Source organism: Diplotaxodon limnothrissa, linkage group LG7 (genome assembly GCF_057381915.1).
Source record: "Diplotaxodon limnothrissa isolate DT_005_m linkage group LG7, D_limnothrissa_male_GT1.1, whole genome shotgun sequence".
In the NCBI taxonomy this organism is placed as follows: Eukaryota; Metazoa; Chordata; class Actinopteri; order Cichliformes; family Cichlidae; genus Diplotaxodon; species Diplotaxodon limnothrissa.
In genome coordinates this window covers 3,335,239-3,356,092 of record NC_140602.1, presented here as the reverse complement: position 1 = coordinate 3,356,092, position 20,854 = coordinate 3,335,239, and the positions used below count along the sequence as shown (strand labels likewise).

At 43.5% G+C, this 20,854-nt stretch overlaps 1 protein-coding gene across 1 annotated transcript in view; it reads left to right on the top strand.

Moving 5' to 3' along the window:
* tmtc2b (transmembrane O-mannosyltransferase targeting cadherins 2b) overlaps nucleotides 1-20,854 on the top strand; it is a 102,806-nt gene that overhangs the window by 19,169 nt on the left and 62,783 nt on the right. The window contains exon 2 of the mRNA XM_085357209.1: nucleotides 18,581-19,157. Coding sequence (XP_085213335.1) covers nucleotides 18,581-19,157 — 577 coding nt within the window. The remainder of the gene's footprint in view (nucleotides 1-18,580; nucleotides 19,158-20,854) is intronic.

Sequence of the window (20,854 nt, the reverse complement as noted above, 5' to 3'; positions counted from 1 at the left end):
TTGATCTATTTGTGGGTGCAGTGCACAGTCGAACCATGCAGTGTGGAATTTGGCAACATCATCTTCACAGTCAGCATTTCTCAGCCAAGAGAGGGGATAGGTCAATTGCAAGTGCACTTTTCAAGTCATAAAAATCCATATACAAGTATTTTTCTTTGGGGTTTTGAGAGAATTTTTCAGCCTCTGGAATGGCAGCTGAAGGTTTGGAGGGATAATAGCTCACTTTGCACCTCATAAAGTACGTGAGCACACCTCAAGTGCTGCTGCTGAAGACCTTATGCTGAAGGTCTCTCAACTGACAGCCTCAGAGCAATCCTTGTAAGCTTTCAGAGGTGGAGAGGAGTGGTGTGCATCCTGTCTGCCTCCACACAACTGATACGTGTGTTTAACGTACTTCACCTTAAAACACACTTATAAGAATGATGAGACACTTCCATAAATTTAGAAAGTCATAGTTTAGCAGTCTTTTCCTTCTGGATGTCCACAGCTGCCAGTTGACTCTAAAAAGTGCCAGAAGGGTATTTCTTTGCCACAAATGCAGAAGTCTGGCTTAAACCCTCGGCTACTGAGCTGAACAAAATGTGTGTGCTGTGTGGCATTTTAACCCAGTTTGCATGACTTGAATTTTTAATATCTGCTGAGCTCCAGGAATGTACTCTGTTTCACTGAAATAACAGGGTTGGGAGACTGCAGAGTCTCATTGCATTTACTGCACTTGATTTTGTGGTTTGCAGAGCTTCGCTAACACCCACCAACATGTTTAGCACCGAGCTGGAATTGAACTTCGCTGAATGAATTATGACGAGATACACGGGCAAATGACCATTTGTTTGGTGCTTACTCTCACAGATGTGTACAGATTGGTGCTGTGTGAGTCTTTTGTTAAACTGCTCAAACGATTGGCAATACTGATTGATCATCTAAGCTGTAGGAAACACCAGAGACCAGCATTGGCTCTGATTAATGACCTTGATGTCACTTGCTTTGGTTTCATTGTTGCAAAGAACCGAGCTTTTCATCACAAAACGTGAAAATCATACTTAACAAGAATAAGAGTTTCTCGCCACGCTAGCAACTCTACGACAGTGCATGATTTAAAGCTAATCGAGTTCTTAACACACCCTTAGTTCATAATGAACCTCTGCTGAATACATTTCACGTTTGCCATTTGCAGTGTAAATGCCCATATTAAAAAATGCTTGTAGTAACACAGCAACCACAGGACACTTAGATCCATTTATAAATTCACACTTGCATTCACAAAGTTCATATAGTTGGCTAGCATAATTCAGCCCTCACCCCACTGAAAGCAGCTGTAAGCATCCCAGTTTACCCAACTGGGAGAGGAATTTTTGGAAGCAGAACATGAACAACTTGTTAGCCACCGACTCCGCCCTTGGTGGAAAAGGGGAAAAGTTGAAACTGGCACAAGCTACCACAGAACTAGCATTGGTGGAAAGGTGGGACGGAGGGTGTGAACTTTTGCCCAGTGGTGCTTTGGACAAGAACCAATATAAAGAAGCTAATATGCTCATGAATAGCAGGTACAATGCAGATAGATTAAGAAAGTGAAAACATGTAGGGCAGGGGTGTCCATCTCTGGGCCTCGAGGGCCGGTGTCCTGCAGGTTTTAGATGTGTCCTTGATCCAACACAGCTGATTTAAATGGCTAAATGACCTCCTCAACATGAGGCCTGGTAATGAACCAATCATTTGATTCAAGTGTTTTGACGCAGGGTGAGATCTAAAACCTGCAGGGCACCGGCCCTCGAGGCCTGGACCCCTGATGTAGGGAGACGTGCTCCAAACTTTGTGTTATGTTCTAGTTTTTGTTGCATTTCAATCTAAAGTGAATTTGCTAAAGAGGCTCCCGAGAAACATTTCATAGATTTTTTTTTTTTTTAATGTTTGGACGAAATGTTGTGCAGGTTGATTAAAACATCACGCACCATGACAACACCTGTAACATTATTCTAAAAAGAAAAATGTATTTGTCTGCTCTTGGGTCATAAGTTAAGATATAAAAGGGAGGTGATATAGAGAATGTAGTATGCAGCCAAAAATGTTTGACTTAATCATAATTCTGGATTATATATGACTTACTAGGTAGGAGGCTGAAATGAATCCATCCTCCCATTTTTAATTCACTGACTTGTTTTAGGTCAAAACGAGCATAAAACCCTGCAGGTTCATATAACTGAATCCCACTGTTTTGTTTACATCTTCTTACCATTTTCCAGACCCTGAGGCAGCTTTTGGGTGGTTTGGGACACTTTGTTTGGACGACTAAAGCTCTCTAACTTAAAATATCTTAAAGTCAGTCACTTCACAACTTAAAAAAACACAATAGCTTGTGAGTATGGATACATGTTAGTCATACAATAGGCTTGAATATTTCATCACTACTTGCTCTTGTGAGAGCATCACAAACAGAGCCAGTGCAATTTCTCAGCACCTCGCCGTTTTGGTCAATACCACGCGCACTTTCTGTCAACATGGTATTTTTGAGATTCCGGCTTTCCCGCTCCTTCACGAGGAAATTGAGTTGACACAGTGAATTTCTTTCCATTTAAGCAACCTTAATACTTAATGCTGTTTTGTCTGCCCCTGGGGCCCGCTGAGTGCGCTTTGCACTTTTTCCGAGCTGGCACAGATTCTCATTACCTCTGGAAAAACTTCCCGTGCTCATGTAAAACAGTGTAACCTGAAGCTTGAAATATTTTGTGGGAGACTTAACATCGTCCGCAATCTGGTGTAGGTGCTCCCGCTTCCCAAGGCGAGTTGGATAGAAACAGTCCAGCAGAGGACGTAAAAAGAAACGGCATCTGTTACCTTTTAACACCTTTAAAATCTGGACAGATTAGCATCTTTGTTTTCTCAAAATACCTTTTGTTAAAATAAACATTGCAGTTACTTTGGCCTCTATCGCCTCACATGTAGCAGATATCAGGAAATGTGTAACTACTGTAAGCACTCTTTGCAGAGGTGAGGTTACCTGGGGAGGGCACAGGACTATCAGCTGCGCTGTTCTCGCCCATTCCACAGATTTTCTACTTCGACGCTTTATTTATGAACATCTTTAAGGATCGAGTCGTCTCCAAATAAACGCTGATGACACGGACCCATCAAAAGAACGGAATCGCAATATGTTTACAAGAAATCATCTGTTGTGTGCTGAAGGAAGTTATTTCTTACTCCCTGGTGAGAGAATCTATTTCCACCAGCAACTTGTCACGCCGGAGCCACCCGAACAGAAAATCTAATCCCAGCCTGCTGGATAATGGGCCTTTGAATCCTCGAGGACCAGCGATAGCAATTGCCTCTGAGTTCATTGGAAAGCAGTTAGAATTTAAAAATGTGTGTTTGTTTGGGTGTACTGTTGCTGTGTGTGTGTGTGTGAGAGAGGAATGGAGCTTATGTGAGTAGATGCTTGTGTGTGTGGGTTTTTTTTATGAGCTCTTTTGAGTGATTTCCCAGCGAGGGTGCGTTTTACAGCTGGATTCCTCCAGGATGAGTCTGACTTTTTGATTGAACAGCCCCACGGCGGCCTCTCAGTCCCCAGTCTAATGAGGATCACGTCTAACAGGTGGTCCCTCAGAGCACGGCGAAAAGAGGAATTAGCGGGTAATGCTTGTTTGCTGTGTGTGCGTAGAGACGGTTATTTATATTCCAGTAGCAAAACGTTTTTTCTGCATCCAGTACGAAAATGAAATCATCAATACGATATTTCTTGGACCGTCTGTCTGTCCAAGTTCTATACTATAAACGCTCAAGAAAACCTGAAAGGTGCTCTGTGTGTTGGCTGATGCTATTGACCACTGTGTGAGCAGGGCCGTGAAAACGCTGCCTTTTTCCCCGCCTCCAATTTGGACGCATTACAAACAGCAAATTTTATACAGGCGCAATTAAAAGTGTTGCTGGAAATGTGGTACAAGTGTTAATTGTTTGCAGTTGCAATTCCAGTTTATTCGCTTGTACACAACGTTCGTTTGACTTCACAATAAGTGTAAAGTGTTTGCGTGATATTAAGCAGTAATTGTGTCACACTAAGCAGCTACAAATTACTAACATACAGTACATAAAGCTGTTTCTATAAATTTCACAGTAGAGAGTACAAATGTTGTTGTTTCTCCACATTAATGCGATAGAAAAAGAAAAATGCCACACACGTAGCTTGCTGTTGTTTTTTAGGCGTTTGCTTTTACAGATTCATGTAGTCACCGACCGCAGCCGTTTAATCATGACTCGAGTATGCAGGGAATCAGAAACAAAAGCATATGTTTAGCAGGCCTTTTGTGAGATCATGAAATGATGGTGTGTTAGAATGCGCTCGGGGTGGGGTAGAGTTACATGCCCCCCTCTCTCTGGTGTTGCTGCTGCAGAGGACTTTTAATGCTATCTGATTTGAAAGCTTGTGCATAATTCCCATGGGGTTGTGGTTTGTAGGTCATTGTGCCATTATGGTTTGTTCCTGGTCTGTCTGAGGCAGGATGTATGCATGCGCCTGACTGTGTGTCTGGATGTGTGCGGGTGGGGGGAGGGGGAATGGGCACGGATGCTTCATCTCCTTGTCTGGTTAAAGCATCGTAGCTTCTCCATACGTGGAAACATCCAACCCACCCACCCCCCGCCGCCACGGGCTTGACCCACAAATCCCTCCTTCTAGGCAACAAAGGGATTATGGGGGGAATGGACTAATCTACTTCTGCGAATTTACGTATTTTGGTGTTTACCGCACAAACCTGGCATAGGCTTAATGTTAGAGTGGGAATAAACTGTTGCAAAAGTTGTTTGTATTTACAGTTTTTATTCTTTTTATTACCCAAACCTACAATTTCTGTGTTTTGTGCTTCCTGTGCAGGCGAAGGAAAAAAGCCCACTGCAGTTCTAATCTGAGAGCCTTTGTTTTCTTTATTTGGGATACTTGAGAAGGAACACTGGGCTTGTAAGGGGCCACCTGCAATAACAAATTACTCCCCAGTGTCTAAGAAACATCCAAAAGCAGCACTCTGGATGATTTTTGTCTTGATTTATTAATATTCTGCATATGCCCGAGTGTACTCCATGAATTATAGCTAGAGGTGCTGCAAGATGAAAATATACCTTTGCGAACAGCTTCCCAGCCAATTATATTCAGTAGCACATACCAGAAATGACAGTTTGTTACTCGGACGTATACTTGGAGAGCACCTTTCACCTCAGAATGGTATTTCTGGCCTGCTAACCTCAAGCATCTTTGATCTCCTCTTTCGGTTTATATCTGGATGTCGTGCCTTTATCTGACGGCGAGGTGGGAGTGAAATGATAGCGAGTGAGGGAGGCTGAATAAGGATGAACGTGTCACCTCGTCTTAGGCCAGACAGATTGCGCAGAGGCTTTTGAGGTAGCTGGCTCTGCAGTGTTGTTTAAATGTTCCTGTCTTGATGGTGTGATACAGCATCTCCCAGGCTAATTCAGGCAGTCCAGAGAGAAATAAGCCATGCAGCAAAGGTTAGCACGCTGGAGTGACTGGAAGCAGATACAGTGAAGTCTTCTTGGCTGGGGTGACTTTATTGTTCTTCCCCAGAAATTCCCAGACGGTTGGAAATTAGCCTGTATGTTGTTTGCACAAACTCTAAAATGATTGTTTCCCCTCCACATTTGGCCTTGTGATGAAAGATGTGTGTGATACTCTGCTGGATGATATTTATCTTGGAGGGAAGAGCTTTGATTCTGCACCACAGGAAGAACATGTGGGCAGTTTTTCTTTTTATGTTGCACACAGCCGGATAGCGTTTGACTCATTTCCAAACTTAATCCCAGATGCCGGACATGGGTGGTCACACCCTTGGTAATGTTTCACAATGGCCGTTTAATGCCTGTTTTTTGTAAACCAGATATTGTTTTTGTGTTTGTTTATTTAACTGGCTGCCCACAGAAGTTAGCACTAAACTCTCATATAGGTGTTTCCTTTCCAAAGGATGCGACCCCAGAGATGCTCCCGTCCTTTATGCCTTCCATGATGAAAGCCAGACGGTGGGGGTGGAGCAAAACAATGTGGATCATGATCACATACTGTAAATACATGAAGACAATCCATTTGACCAAATCTGTTGTTTAAAATAGGCATTACTCTTCGTTACTTTTAGTTAAAGAAGATGATCTCTGTAAGATCAGAGCCTTCTTCTGTAGATGTGGGCGACTTTCTTAAGCTGACCGCCTTTTTGAGGTCTTCATCATAATATTCTGTAACAATATTTCTTGCCCACTTCATGATAAAATCACCTCATGGAGATCTTCGTGTCCATGAACCTGGGACTTTTACAAAACACTGGAAAAACAGACAGAAAATAGCTTTAAAGATAAAATGAACAAATTTACTCCTGTGTTGTTTTTCTGTTTAAAAAACTGTCTCAAAATATCCAGTTGAGTCGTTTTTTCATTAAAAAAGTATCTTAACAGAATTTCCAGTTTTTGTTTTGTCTGACTTAAACGTCAGTTCTGACATATCTGCAGATATTATCTGACACACAGCCGTGGCCTGTTCGTGAGCCGATGGCCCTGAAAGATGCAGATATGGTGGCCTTTTAATAACTCCGAGGCCTCTCGCACAAGCGTGAGCCTCCCTGCTCCCTCAGCTCCTCTTTGCGCTCCGTATGAAATGAAAGGCCCTCTGGTGACTTGTTGATCTTGTTACTCAGAGTGTGAACGCACGGTTAGAATGACTTGTTCACTTCTTTTTTTCACTCAAATGCAATTATGAGTAGCACAGACTTTAAAACTGGAGCTTTTACAGCTGCGTAACATTAAATATCATATTTTACAGCACTGAGACACACGACCTTATCTGAGTTGAATTCAGATGGCTGGCTGCATGGAAACAGGAGTACTGCTGAGCTTCCTGAGCACATCCAGGCTACACTGAGGCATCCATCACTCTGTGTAATAAGCCGTTGAGTGCTGCTTGAAGTGTGCGTGTGTATTTGCAACACAGTGCTCAGTGCTGATGGATACCCAGTGACACTTGTAAGATACGGCCTAAACATCCAGGACGAGGACTGCGGGATCTCATGAGCAGCATCACCAGCCCGCTGCTCTGTGAACTGTTAGCAGCGGATAATGCGGCTCTAAAGCCTCTTGTGTAAGTGACCTGATCACCAAAGGCAGGGCAGGAGGGGACAGCGAATGACGTAAGTGTCCTCCCATTCTTCCTTCCAATTCTGCTCCGTTTTCTGATCCCGAGCACTCGAGAGGTCAGCTGCTCCTTGCCGTTGACCCTAATTCCTTAAGGAAAGGTTTCCTGGGAAGAGACACTTCTTGCTCCCTTCCCCCTTTTTGGCAGATGACCTGGAAACGGTACGGAGAGCAGCTGACGCAGACGGAGACTGCAGACGAGGCACTTAAGTGCCTGAACTGCGTCGCTGGTTTTATGGTGTGATGAGGGACATTGTTCCATCTGTTTCCTGCTCCTGAAGGCTGCAGCATTTGCAGGCAGATCAGGATGAAGACAAATGAATAAACGGAAGGATGAGTCATCGCTTTATTGTCATGTTATGACAAGTGTTTCTGCTTGAGCGTGTGAGGCTGGAAATATTGACAAGGCCGTTAAATAACGTTGAACATGTTTGTTTGTCAAGGATTTCTATAAACGAATGGGACAAACAATGGGCAGCGTCGCTGACGACGTGTCTTCCTATAACTCGGTTTCCGTTGTTGGCTTCATGCTAATTGTTGTTCTCCCTTCCGAAAGCCATTTGCTTATTAGGTAGGTCTTCTTCTTTCAGCTCGTCGTCTACCTCTGCACTCAAACCCATCTGTCTCTTTCTCTCACCGCGTTCTCTCGTCTTTCTTCCTCCAGCACCTGTCAAATCTATTGTCCTCCTCGGGAGAAGAGTAAACCCAGAGAGGCATGCTCCTGCGACCTGTTGAATGGCCCTCTCCCAACAGGGCAGGTTCCTTTGTTCCTTGAGCCTTTCTTACCAAGTCTTGAAGCAATCAGGAAGGGGGCATCCGTCTTTCCATTGAGGGAGGCGTGGTCCTTGCTGCTTGCTGGGTGTGATTACGGACCACACATGGTCGTGCTCCAGTAACTCACCAAGACCGGGGGCCTCGGTTTGTGGGCACAGACCCCGACTCTGCCTCCTCTCCTTCCAGCCAGCTTCATAAAGCACTCTTCTTCTCAGCCTTTTGTTAGGACCCTTTCACATAGCTGGAGCTATGCGGGATCCTTTGTCCTCCTATCTGGGGGCCCGGTGCCCCAGCGTCCACTCCCTCAGCTTTGTTCGATCCACCTACAATATGTCACCAACAAGTATTTCAGAAATGCAGTGAATACATGTCTTTCTGTCACAGTGAACAGAGCCTAAGTAAAGAAGAGGGGAAAAAGGTTTTTAGTTTCATGTTGCTCTGCTGATGATTGGGGCTGTTTATTGAGATGAGCTGATAGCATTGATGTAATAAAAGGACTAAACTACCATCTCCTTCGTTGTTTTTATGATGCTAGTGAATAAGGAAATTCAAATCTCATGTACAATTGCACTTCAGACAACGTCGCAGCCCGCATCAGTACGTAACTCCCATCACAGCTTTTTTGATCAAACCTGTAGACATATTTATCGTACTTGGGTGAATTAAAAAGCCAAAAAAACAGGCATCAGTCTTGCGTCTGCGTCCTTTATATCTGTCCCTCATGTCTCCACGTTTACTGCGGTGTCTGACTTTGCAAGCATAAATCTTTATGTGCAAAGTGCAAACCTTATTAAGTTTCCTTTTTTTCCTTGTATCTGCAGACTGGAGCCTTTTGATGTTTGACACAAATGTCAGTCAGGTTTTTTTCAGTATATTGCTAATTTAGAAAACTTCTGTCAAGGCCTGCAGCTAGCACCGGTTATTAACACGAGGCATACGGGATGTTAATTTATGTCACTTTATTTATAACCTTATTCTTATTTTAGAAGGATTTCTCTGTAGATATTTTAAAACTGTCATTTTATGGATCTCATTGAGTCATTTACCGGTTTGCTCTGGTTTACCATACGAATGGTTATGACTTATTGGTGCTGCCAGTCTGGCTGAAGAATAAAGCACAGCATACAGTTGTTCATTTCATCAGACCTCTGCACCACATGGTCCTTTATTGTTTCGCGGCTAACCAGAATTACACTACAGAGAAACCTCAAAGAGAACTTGGGTAGAAGAGACCTTGAAAAAAAGGATTTCTTGTTTAACCCGTTCAGGTCACTGTGCTGTCGGCAGCATTCAACGCAGTTTAAAACATACATTTTTAGCGTGTAAAATGTTAAACTCGCTTTACTGACCAACATTTCATTGCCAGACACGGTCTGTGACATCACACCATCTTTTACAAACTTTTGTAAATCTGTAACATTTATCTTTTATTTATTTTAAAATATGAGCTTACCACAGGGAAAATGATCCAATCGAGCAACTCCCCCTGTGGAGTCACATGGCTGATTATTTACGCAGCCTCTTTAGCAACCAGATCCGCCCTTAGGACAGAGACTATAGATTGATGTTGTGTGATACCTGCTCTCAGACACCCACCCAAACACATCGATTTCTGCTCACGTTAGTTCAAAGCCCGCTGACCTAAAGCTAACGATTAAAGCTAACGATTAAAGCTAGTGATACAGCCTCATCAACTGTTACTTTATTGATATTATTTCAGTGTTTTGTATTTTGTAACCCGGGAGTGTCTGTGTTCAACAGCTGGCTTTGGAAAGCCTGGTAGTGCTGACTGTTGCAGAGCAGCTCAGCATCTTAGTTTGGGATTCAATTTAGCTCGACAAAGGGAACTGAAGAAAATTGCCTCTGAATGTTATTGACTTGGAGAAAAAGATTAGCTGTGGAAAGTCTTTTGTGGAGCAGTGACAGCAGCAACAATACAATACAGAGAAGACATGAAGAAGACATGGCAGGAAACAGTGCTGTTAATAGAGGAAGTTTCCCATTTTTTGCTATTTCAAAGCACAAAGATTAGATTAGATTGTTATGCTTAATTTTATGGGTCTTTCTCTGTTTGCTCTGGTAATTGTATCAGTGTAGCAGTATTCTTTCTTTTGTGATTAAAAAAGAAAAAAAAAGATTCATTCATCCATTTTCTTACCACCCGTCTAATTCAGGGCCATGCTGGGGGGCCGGAGCTCATGCTACACGAGAATGGAGCAAGAGGTGGGGTATACTGAGAAAGACCCACAGTCCATCACAGGGCTCACACAGAAAAGCAAGCAAACATACTCTCACACCTTTGGACTACTTAGAATGACATGCATATATTTAGACTGTACAAAGAAGCTGGTGTGCCCAGGCACAGGGAGATGATGCAAGAGTTCACTGTGCTAACCGCTGCCACCCAGGAGAAAACAGGACTGTCCAATAAAATCAAGGTGAGATAAGTGAATTTGAAATTATTCACCGTGTCAGTTGAGTGGGGTGAACGTTTTGTACGAAAATCTTCTGTGACACTGGAAAACAAAAAAGGAACTGTGTGTGGACAAGCTCCTCAGTAATAATTGAAGGTATGGCTTAACTGTGCCCCATCAGATTGTTTACTTGTGTTGATTTTTGCACTTTCGAAGTGGAAAAGTAAATGAGGAAATTCAGGGTCTGTAAAAAGCACAGTCCTCGGTTAAGGAGTCAGTGCGGTTTGTGCAATTTAGTGGCTGTAAAAATTCAAATGCGTAAATGAGCCTCTCACAAAAATCCAAATTGACACCATGTGGAAGACAAAGCATTTAAAAACACATAAGAGGCTATTTGGGTTTTTTCGTGGTTATGTTTATGAGTTTACGATGCAAAGCAGTCTCACGCAACGGAAAGCAACGCTGGAGATATTTATGGTAAATGGCCTGTATTTATATAGCGCTTTTCTAGTCCCTAAGGACCCCAAAGCGCTTTACACAACCTGTCATCCACCCATTCACACACACATTCACACACTGGTGATGGCAGCTACAATGTAGCCACAGCCACCCTGGGCCGCACTGACAGAGGCGAGGCTGCCGGACACTGGCGCCACCGGGCCCTCTGACCACCACCAGTAGGCAACAGGTGAAGTGTCTTGCCCAAGGAACAACGACCGAGACTGTCCAAGCCGGGGCTCGAACCGGCAACCTTCCGATTACAAGGCAAACTCCCAACTCTTGAGCCACGATCGCCCCTTATTTACAGTGAGCTCCATTTGTATTAACAGACAACTTCAGGCCACGGAGATGAGCCTCGTTTTATTTCAGTCATTTTTTCCCATCTTCCATATTCATGGACAAACCTCGTTTATCAAGCAGAAGCTGAGACTGTTGTTGATCTTCAAAGTATTAACTTCAGCAAACTAATCTTTCGTTTCCAGTTTCAGTTGAAATTAATAACAGATTACTCTTCATCACTGTGCACAGCCTTACACTCACACTGGTTATCTAAAGGGAAGCAAACACTAATGCAGTCCAGTCTGTCATAGACAGATCTGTGCTGAGTCCTGACGGAGCACCGGAGGCCCATCCCTCCACATTAACACCGACAGCAGCCTCATTACTATCACGTGGCTGTTGATTTGGGCTCTCTGTGAATCTGCTACATGTGCATTCAATTAGCACTGGAGTCCAAATGGGAGCACTAAGAAAGGCTGGGTTGAGAGCAGTGTGAGAACACTGGCCTGTTGTCATAGTATCTAATCAAATTAGTCAGCGCTGCATCCTTGAATGCTGCCATTCATTAATGCAGTGATTCTTTATATATTTAAATTGTTGACTGCAGCATGTTTACTACATATAAGGCCCCGCCCTCTGCAGCTTTGTCATATTTGTTCGCATTTGATTGATCGCAAGACTTCTTGAAAATAGCCACTAACCGCTATGCCCAGAGAAGACGGGCTCTGTGAGCACGGCTGCATTAAAGGAGCTTCTTCATATTTAAACAGACATAGCCGTGAGATCTGAGACGAGGCGCAGCTGGTTCTAATACTGAAGATATAAGATGCTAGGGGTACTAAAGATGTCTTCTCCTTTCTGCTCTGTTGGCATTCTCAAAGGCCCTTCCTGCTATTAAGCTCCCCTGCCATAAACATCACTGAACAGAGGTCTCTGCAGTGATGCTCCGTGATTCATGCTCAACCTTCGGGGCTGCTGAGTCTCGTAAAATGCCTTCGTGTAAAAAGGGAAGTATGATGGCAAAACGCTAGATAGATGAGCAAATGCACTCATGTGTTGCTTTTCTGCATACATGAACTCTTCCACAGGATTTTTCCATCTTGCTGTGGTTGTTCCATCCATCTGATGTGGGCTGGAATGAAAAGCTCCATGCTTCATCATACTCCCAACCCGAGCGAGAATGCCTAAATAGCCCAATAATGGCTGAAGGGGTCGTATACGCAAACTGAGGAAGAGTAGGTTCTCTGCTGCTTCGCAGTGTGAAAGATGCACCCTGAACACGAGAGAAGGAACAAGTCAAACTAATTTATTACCGTGTGCCCAAGAAGGTCAGAGCACGACAAAAGCCCCCTGTTGTGAGGAAGAGTGCTGTGAAGTGGCCCCCTCCAAGCAGGGCCTGTGTGACTACCACGGCATTAGACATGGGTCAGCGTTGGGGGAAAATGCAGTTGGAATAGTCTGAGGATAACAATTTTAGTCTTGTTGGGCTGTGACATTTATTTTAAAACACTCAGTGGAACTAAACTTAATGGAAACATTTCCAGATTTTGTCTTAATTTGGTAAAAAGCCCAAAAAGACGCCGCGCGATTGAATGTTTCAGATTAGCACTGACACTTTAAACATGTTAACATGCTAAAGCGAGCAGTTCCTTACAGAACAGTCGACACAAAAGAGAAGAGTTAGTGCCTGAGAAAGAGAGGGATGTGTGTGAGAGAGGGGAGTACAGGGGTGACCCAGCAGCTCTTTGCTGTCTCTCTCAGCCCTGCACATGCTGACAGATTTATTAGATGCAATAATCAGAGTTTATATCACTCAGCTCTGCACGGGCAGCTCCTCATAATTGTCTCTTGCACCTGGAATAAACCATAAACATCACACAACTTTACACTTGGCCCGAAAATGTGACATTTAGATGATTTACTCAGAATTCTGTGGCTTTGGACAGTGATTGAGGGTCCGTGTTGTCTTTTGAAGATCGCCAACATCATTCTTTAAAACGGAAAGACAATATTTTATCCTTGTGATGCATTTTTTCCCTGAACCGAAGCTATTCGGGGAAAATTTTACTTCTGTTTTTAAATGCACAGGTTAGTAAGCACACCCTTGGGATGCAGTACTAGATTGGCCGGATTCTTATTTTGTCAGTTCTGTTTTGGCCAAATAGAAGTGTGATTCACTGGTTGGTTCGATGGTTTGCTGAGCTGATCAGTATTCAGCTCACACCCTGCTGTGGCCATCCTGTACCCCACTGAAAGGCTGATCAGGGATGCTAGGCAGCAGGCAGGGGTATTCAGTGAGCTCTCTGCAAGCTCACTGGACGAGCCTGGCCCACTTCAGACTCAGTGTCCCAGTGTTTGCTTGTCTACTGTGCCATGAAATGGAGTAAGGGTCCATGACTGTGCCAGTGAAGCAATGCAAATACACTGCTCGGGGGGAAGACCTGGGGAGGCTTAGGAGTGCTGCTGGGTGATTTGGACACAGTGTTACTTGCTACACTCTGAAGACCACTTAGATCCTTTTGAATGAGTTTGTCTTTATTTTTTTATTGTGTGTGCATATTAAACATAGTTTTTAAACTTTAAGCGCAGATTAGAGCAAACTATCCACAGTACTGGAGTGCATGTCCATTAGAAGAAAGTAAGAATATAGATCAAAGGAAACGGGCAATATAAACTTGGGTGCACCACCAGTAATTAAACTCTTCAACATACATAGGAGACTGTAGAGCTAGGCTCAAATTATATCCACGTAATTGGCAGGAACCACGATTTCCCTCATCTCTAGCCGCCACTTTGCCTACAAAGCCACCGGCTCATCCACCCTTACCCTCATCAATTAAAGTGACTGAACGGGATCCACAGTAAGGAGTGACAGTGCTCTTAATTTTCTTTTAATATTTATTGAACTTGTTTCCAATTTTCAATTCTTATCAATTACATTAAAATGAAGAAGACTGAAATATCCGTAATGTTCACTCGGGCCGTTTTAAGAAATGGTGTTATAAACATGCTAATCACATGTGTCAAGTGGAAGAAAGAAGCTATTCATTCATGACAATGGGGATTTTATGGTGGGCCCCAGCAGTGTGTTGGCTTCAGCAGATACCCCACAATGGCACTGGCTCTGTTTGTCTTCTTGAACTGTCGTCTCTTTTTCATGCATAATCTATGAAATCAGTCACTGGCTCTTTTAAACTGCAGTGATAATGAAATTTGGTTTAAGATGCAGAATGTGTGGGGATGTAAAAGCAAGCCAAATCAAATAACTTGTTTTTGCTCAGCTGAAATTACACTTACACGTTCTTGTTAATATTGTTTATAGATTTATTGTAGATCCCTGTTGTTGATGCTTGATTTGGCAACGATTTTACGCCAGATGCCCCTCCAGATGCAACCGTCCCCATTTATCTGGGGTCGTAACCAGCTCTATTTATTTCTTTATTTATCCTTCTAGTCAATTAAAAAGTAGAAAACGCACTCATGCATATACGAAGTGTAACCTAGTGGGAGAATGACCGGGTAGCGTGCTCATGAGAAGGAAAACTGGAAAGAACGTTTGGGGAACAGAGAGTGGGCTACCACTGCGTCTGAGTGGGGAGACCGAAAATACCAGTGAGCTTCGTTTAGATATCGAATCTCCACGATGACATAAAATTGGCAGATCTTCACCAAACTCTCTTCTTTTTACATGCTGAAATCTTAATAAGTATTTTATTCTGAAAGGGTAACTTTGTCTCCAGTGTACCGGCGTCCAGGCTGAGAGTTCTTTAGTCTGATCTTCATCACCTGATTGAATTAGAATCCGATGAGAACGCCTGACTCGTACAAAGATTCCTCTTACTAGTAAAATTCAAGTGTTCCACTTTGTAAAATTGGTTATTGAAATGCTTCCTATTTGCTTCTTGAGTGCTGCTGAATATTTTTTCTTCATAGGCATACGAGGCACTTGGTACTTTACAAAAACCTTTACTCTTGTGTAATTTATTTCTGGTCACATGCCCAGCCTGGATGCATTCTGTGGGGAGAATGGTTTGCCTATTTTTATGTCATTTTCCTTCAGGCTTTGGAGGATTTAAAAAAGGAGGGGGGGTGGGGGGGGGGTTAGTTTGGTCATACAGCTGTGTTTCCCTTATGGCTTCATCTCAAATTCATTGAGTACTTGTCATCAGGATTTTCCCTTTACATGTCCTTGGATTTCAATCTCCTTTTTAATATCCAGGCTCATCTCCTATGTGCTGCTTAGTCTCAACCATAAAGAGCCAATCAATCTTGAATGTTCGATGGCCTTACGTGGAATCCTGCAGTCATTAGATGTGGATATTTTTCTCCACCCTGCTCCTTCTGCATTCTTATTATACATGAAATTGTTCCAGTAGCTCTTCTCTCTTGATCTGCCTAAGAGAGTAAGGAGATGGGGAGATTTCTCATGGATGTGCTGCTTTTATTCTGGGTTTATAATTGCATTGTGTGGTCATAGCAGACCTCTTCCAAGGCCGGTAGTCCACTCATCTTTAATATGTAATTTGTAACCAAACCCATGATAATAATCTTTGCTTCCAAAACACAGCATCAAAATGGGATTTTTCCCTGGCTCGTGACCCCTCGACCATATCTCACAAAATTCAGCCTTGTAGGTTCTCGCAGACAGGTAGACACAAAGAAAAGTAGGGATTTTTTTTCTTTCTTTCCAAGTCAACCATGAACAAAGAGTCTTTGACAAACCAGAAGGACTGACTGATGTATACGAGAATCGGTCCGTGCCCCGGCAGCTTTCAGAAGTGGTGTGAGAATGGAAATGATAATTTTTGTAAAGCGACGAGGAGGAGTTAGTCAGGCATGTGATATAAACAGACTCCATGCTGTCTTTATTTTCTCAGTTCAGCGGGGTCACACACACATTCTTGTTTTGGTGACCTTACACTTTTCTAAAAATATTGAGTTTAGGAAATGTTTTTAACATCTCTCAGGTTTCTAGTTTCACCACAATTATTCCAATTGGTCGCAGCATGCGTAGTAGAACACACACTCCAGGCTCACGAGCCTTAACAGCCTTTTTCTTCTTGTTAAATATTTCATGCTGTGTAAGTAAACACGCCGTTTCGTAAATAATCAAAAACTTTGCTCATATAAAAAAACATCTCAACAGGGATAAAAGCGCAGTTTCTGACACGACCCTGTTTCAGTCCACATTCTGACAAGAAAACAAATGTGACCGATTAAAGCACGTGAATGAGATCCAGACAACTTGTGGAGGAACTGAGGATGGTAGCCAGAAGCAGATGATTGAGAAAGAGTAATGGGAGGTAGAAAAGTTTTTCTGAGGCTTCTCTTGTTAGTGGCCACATGATCCGTCTGTTCCTTCGGGAGTCGGAGTACAGGCTGGCGGTTGGAGGAGGAATGTGCTCTCGCCTGGAAAAGGCTCGCAGTGCACAGAGAGGTCCTTCCTGCTGCCAGCTCTACCGAGGAATGGGCCCAGCTAACAACAGAAACTGAACCTTCCTCTCCAGCTGGCCTCTTAGCTGGTGCAGCAATGGGGCTTCGTGATGATGATGATGACAAGAAGCAGTGGATTTATAATTAGAAATACACCGGAGAAACTGACCGTATCCAACCGTGTTCATTTATTGGGCGTGTTTGTGTAGTTGTTGCAAAGTGGATTGTGATGTCACACCTCCTCTTTCTCTGTATTCCTCGATTCCCTGCTTGTTGAGTGTGTTAGGTGCTCACTTGCCTCTGTGACATATAAGAAAGAGACAATCTCAGAAGTGAGCCCTGGCACGGTGGCTCAGTGGGTCTTTGCCTGCCTCACATCGGCTTCTGTCTGTGCTTTGCTGCCAGAAAAATCTGGTGTGGTTTTGAGGCGATATATATTCTATCTGGCCTCTTTGGCTCCACCGCACTATGCAATGGAAAAAGAGTACACTCTATCCAGAATGGCTTTGAGATGTAATTGAACCATAATGCCTCTTATGTGAGGATTTTGCAGAGGAATGAAGATCTCGCTTGACAAATGGGCCAGAGAAAACGAACTGGCGTATCTGAGGGGTGAAGTGTAGAGTTGGGCTACTGACTCGTGAGCCTGCTTCTTCAGTGTGACTGGAGAAGATTGGGAAAAAATCCAGTCATTTGTCTGCTGACATTCAAGGCATTTCTATTATATCCCTGTTGATTATTTCCATGCCCTTTCCAACATCCTGCAGCCTGTAGTTTCCTTAGATCCATCATAGGTGGAGCTATTTCTGCTCACCAGTTTCACAGAGACTGGGTGATGGATCATTTTGTGATTTGATGAATGCTGAAGTGCACCTCACCAAACTTCTCATGAGCTTTCTGCTATTGAGAGCTGGGCTTGTGCCAAGGTGTTCTGCTTAAAGTCTCAGAGTGGCCGAGGAAGCAGTTCATTACCTTTGAGACAACTGGGTTTTTATACATAAATTCTTCTCAAATTTGTGTTTATTTTAATCATATATTTAAAAAAACTGCTCGTCATGAGGTGTTGAACACTCCGTCTCACCTTCTCCCATCTGTCTCCAGACTAATCGTGTGTTAACCGTGAGGAGAGATTACAATGGGGTGCACTTGGCTTGTTATCACCTGTCATGCACCACCTATCACATTTGCAATTACACCGCTACGCTTTTTTTGATGTCTTTGTTTGATTTGAAGAGTCGATAAATCATCAGCAGATAAAAAGCAGCAGAGGTTTGACGAGCTGTCGGACACTTTGTAGTGTGACAGAAGAGATAGGAAATCAGTTTACATCTATGTAAGGACTCCCGTAGGGAGAAATGTGCCTTCCTTTGCCCCTTACTTGACCCCTGTCGGCCGTGCCCACAACCACTGACACACAGCTTGTGGCTAATGTAGCAGCATTAGGATAGGTCATGTAGCTTCAACCCTGTCAGGGGATGTCTAACTGGTCTTTTATTTGGTGGCCACGGCTGCCAGCAGAGGCCAAAATTACACATTAAATGTTTTAATTTGTACTTACTCATGGACACTTACCTCGATTTTTCTAAAAATCTGTTCCTTCGGTCTCTGCAGCAGAAATCAAACTGGTGTCGTCTCAGTCTACCGTATTTCTTAACTTCAGAAAATTACACACCGGATGTCTGTATTTGTGGGTTTGGGTGTGGTTCTCTTGCTTAAATCCCAAAGTGGTGGTGGCAAAGATGCCCAGTACTTAAAGTTCGCCGTTTGATTTTCTGTGTGAATGCCACATGACCACACATTCAGGCATTGCCTGTAGAAACCCACAGCAGCAAATAATGTCTTCAGTTGTCACACGTTTGTTGAATGTCAGAGACCAGTAGTCTTTGTAGTACTCAACGCAACATTCAGATCAAATACTGATTGATCTGTCCGTGTAGATAACTATTTTCTTGTTTTGTTGCAATCAGAAGTTCTTGTCTGACCATTTTTTCTCTCTCTCTTTACAGCCGTGCAATTAAGACCAATCAGGACCTGCTTCCAGAGACGCCCTGGACAAACATCTTCTACGATGATTTCTGGGGCACCTTACTCACACACAGCGGCAGCCATAAGTCTTACCGACCCCTGTGTACCCTCTCCTTCCGCCTTAATCATGCTGTGGGTGGGCTGGAGCCTTGGGGTTACCACCTGGTTAATGTGGTCCTCCATGGGGCTGTGACAGGCCTGTTTACCTCACTCGCTCGCCTGCTGCTCGGAGGAGGACTGTGGAGCCTACTGGCTGGCTTGCTCTTTGCCTCTCACCCAATTCACACCGAGGCAGTGGCAGGTGTAGTCGGCCGAGCCGATGAAGGTGCCGCCCTTTTCTTCTTGCTGTCCCTGCTGTGTTACATACGTCACTGTAGGCTGCGGGGGTGTGCTGGGTCCTGGCGGCTCGTGGCCTGGTTCCTTGGTAGCTTGGGTTGCGCCGCCTGCAGCATGCTCTGGAAGGAGCTCGGAGTAACCGTTCTGGCTGTATCAGCGCTGTATGACGTCTGCGTTTTCCACAGGCTCAAACTGCGACAGATCATTGTGCTCCTTTACAAGGTAAACTGTTTGTTCTGTTGGAGTTTTTTGGCCATTCATGTTTGCAAAACAAGGTAAGCCTTTTAAAAGTGAAGTCCATGTTTAATCTGAACTGGGCTGCCCCCTTCCATATCGTCTCTTTGTGCAGCGATTCAGAAGGATCACTCAGTGCTCCTCTTATGTTTAAATTGCAAATTACTAATCCTCTCACAAGTGGGCTGTTTTTATGCAATGGACATTGGAGGTTTTCTCCATTTTTCTGTGTGTGTGTGTGTGTGTGTTTGTGTATTCAGATGGCGTGCAGCGATAAAAAGAGATGGAAATGAAAATATTTTTCAGGAGAAACAGCTAAGATAACAAAAAGCGATGGTCATTTTATATTTTCTTGTCGCCTTTGAAGCATCCAGCCATTAAGAAGCCCTTTTCCCCCAACAGCTCCTGTCAGAAGTATTTACTATTTGCTGTCTACTTCCTGTGACATCCCTGAATCCCTACCCATCATCACAAATTCAATGAGACATGTGCACAGATGTGACAAAAGTGTTCCAGAGGAGCCAATGAAAGGGGATCTTTCTTTTGGAAATGCTGTGTGGTAAGGAGGGACTGTGGTCAGCAAGGCCGTATGTAAAACATAAGACAGACAGATGAAACGATAAAAAGCAACGAAGAAAATGAGAAGCCTCTCCTTTTTAGTGTGCAGCATAGTCTAAAAATGATGGTTGCGGGACTCTAGCTTCATGTCCAAGCTGTCCTCTCATGATTTAAGCCTTATCAGACTCCCGGTGTTGTCTGGAATATTGCCCACCCATTGCGGCAGGCGGACAGACCTGCTAATGGCTTGTCAGGCATGGCTAGACCAGAAAGGAAACGGGGCCAAAAGGGCTGCAGGAGATGATGCCTCAAAGCTGACAGTTTTTCTACTTTTGATTGAAAGTCCAAAAACCCTGCTGATCCAATTGTCTTTGCAGGAAAACAAAATCCACTGGAACATAGTTACAGTTCTGGCACAGTGCAGGCCCTATAGATGTCTTTCATGGTTTGCCATAATGGTCAGCTAAATTGGCAAACATCACCGGGGTCAGATATGCTCTGCTGCTGCGCTGCTCATCCAGCGTAGCTTCTGTAGCTCGGTGTGTTGCCAAAGTGCTTTACATAAAAATGTTTTAAGCTTTTTACAGATATTAAAATAGAATAAGAGTCATGTATTTCTTTGAAGTAAACAAGGTTGCAAAATTAAAAAGAGAAGTGTTAAGATTTGTCTGCAGCATGTTTCTTTGTTTTTGCAGGAAATGACAAATAAAGGCCGTCCGTCCCATTGCTGTTACTTTGTCTTATTGGTGCTGAGCCAGTCAGAGACGTGTAAAATCGAAATACAAGGTTTTTTATCAGCTCTATAAAAGAGGACACGCCTGTGTAATGCTGCTACAATGGGTGTGGTGTGGTGTGTCAGCTTTTCTCAGTACTAAAGTGTTTATTTCTACTGTAGCTGTCATAACAGAATACAAGTCACATCTGTCATTTGCTTCAAAGATTGTCTTGCAGTTGTTTTTCAAGAATTGCAAAGCCACTTAAAAGTATGCAATTTATTAACAGTAAACTTTGCCCGAGTATCCTCGTGGTGTTTGCATCAATCAGATCACCTTTCTTTAAAGCAGTGTCACGGGTGCTCAGTCACTCAAAGTCAAAACAGCTTAAAACTGGTATGAAAAAATAACAGA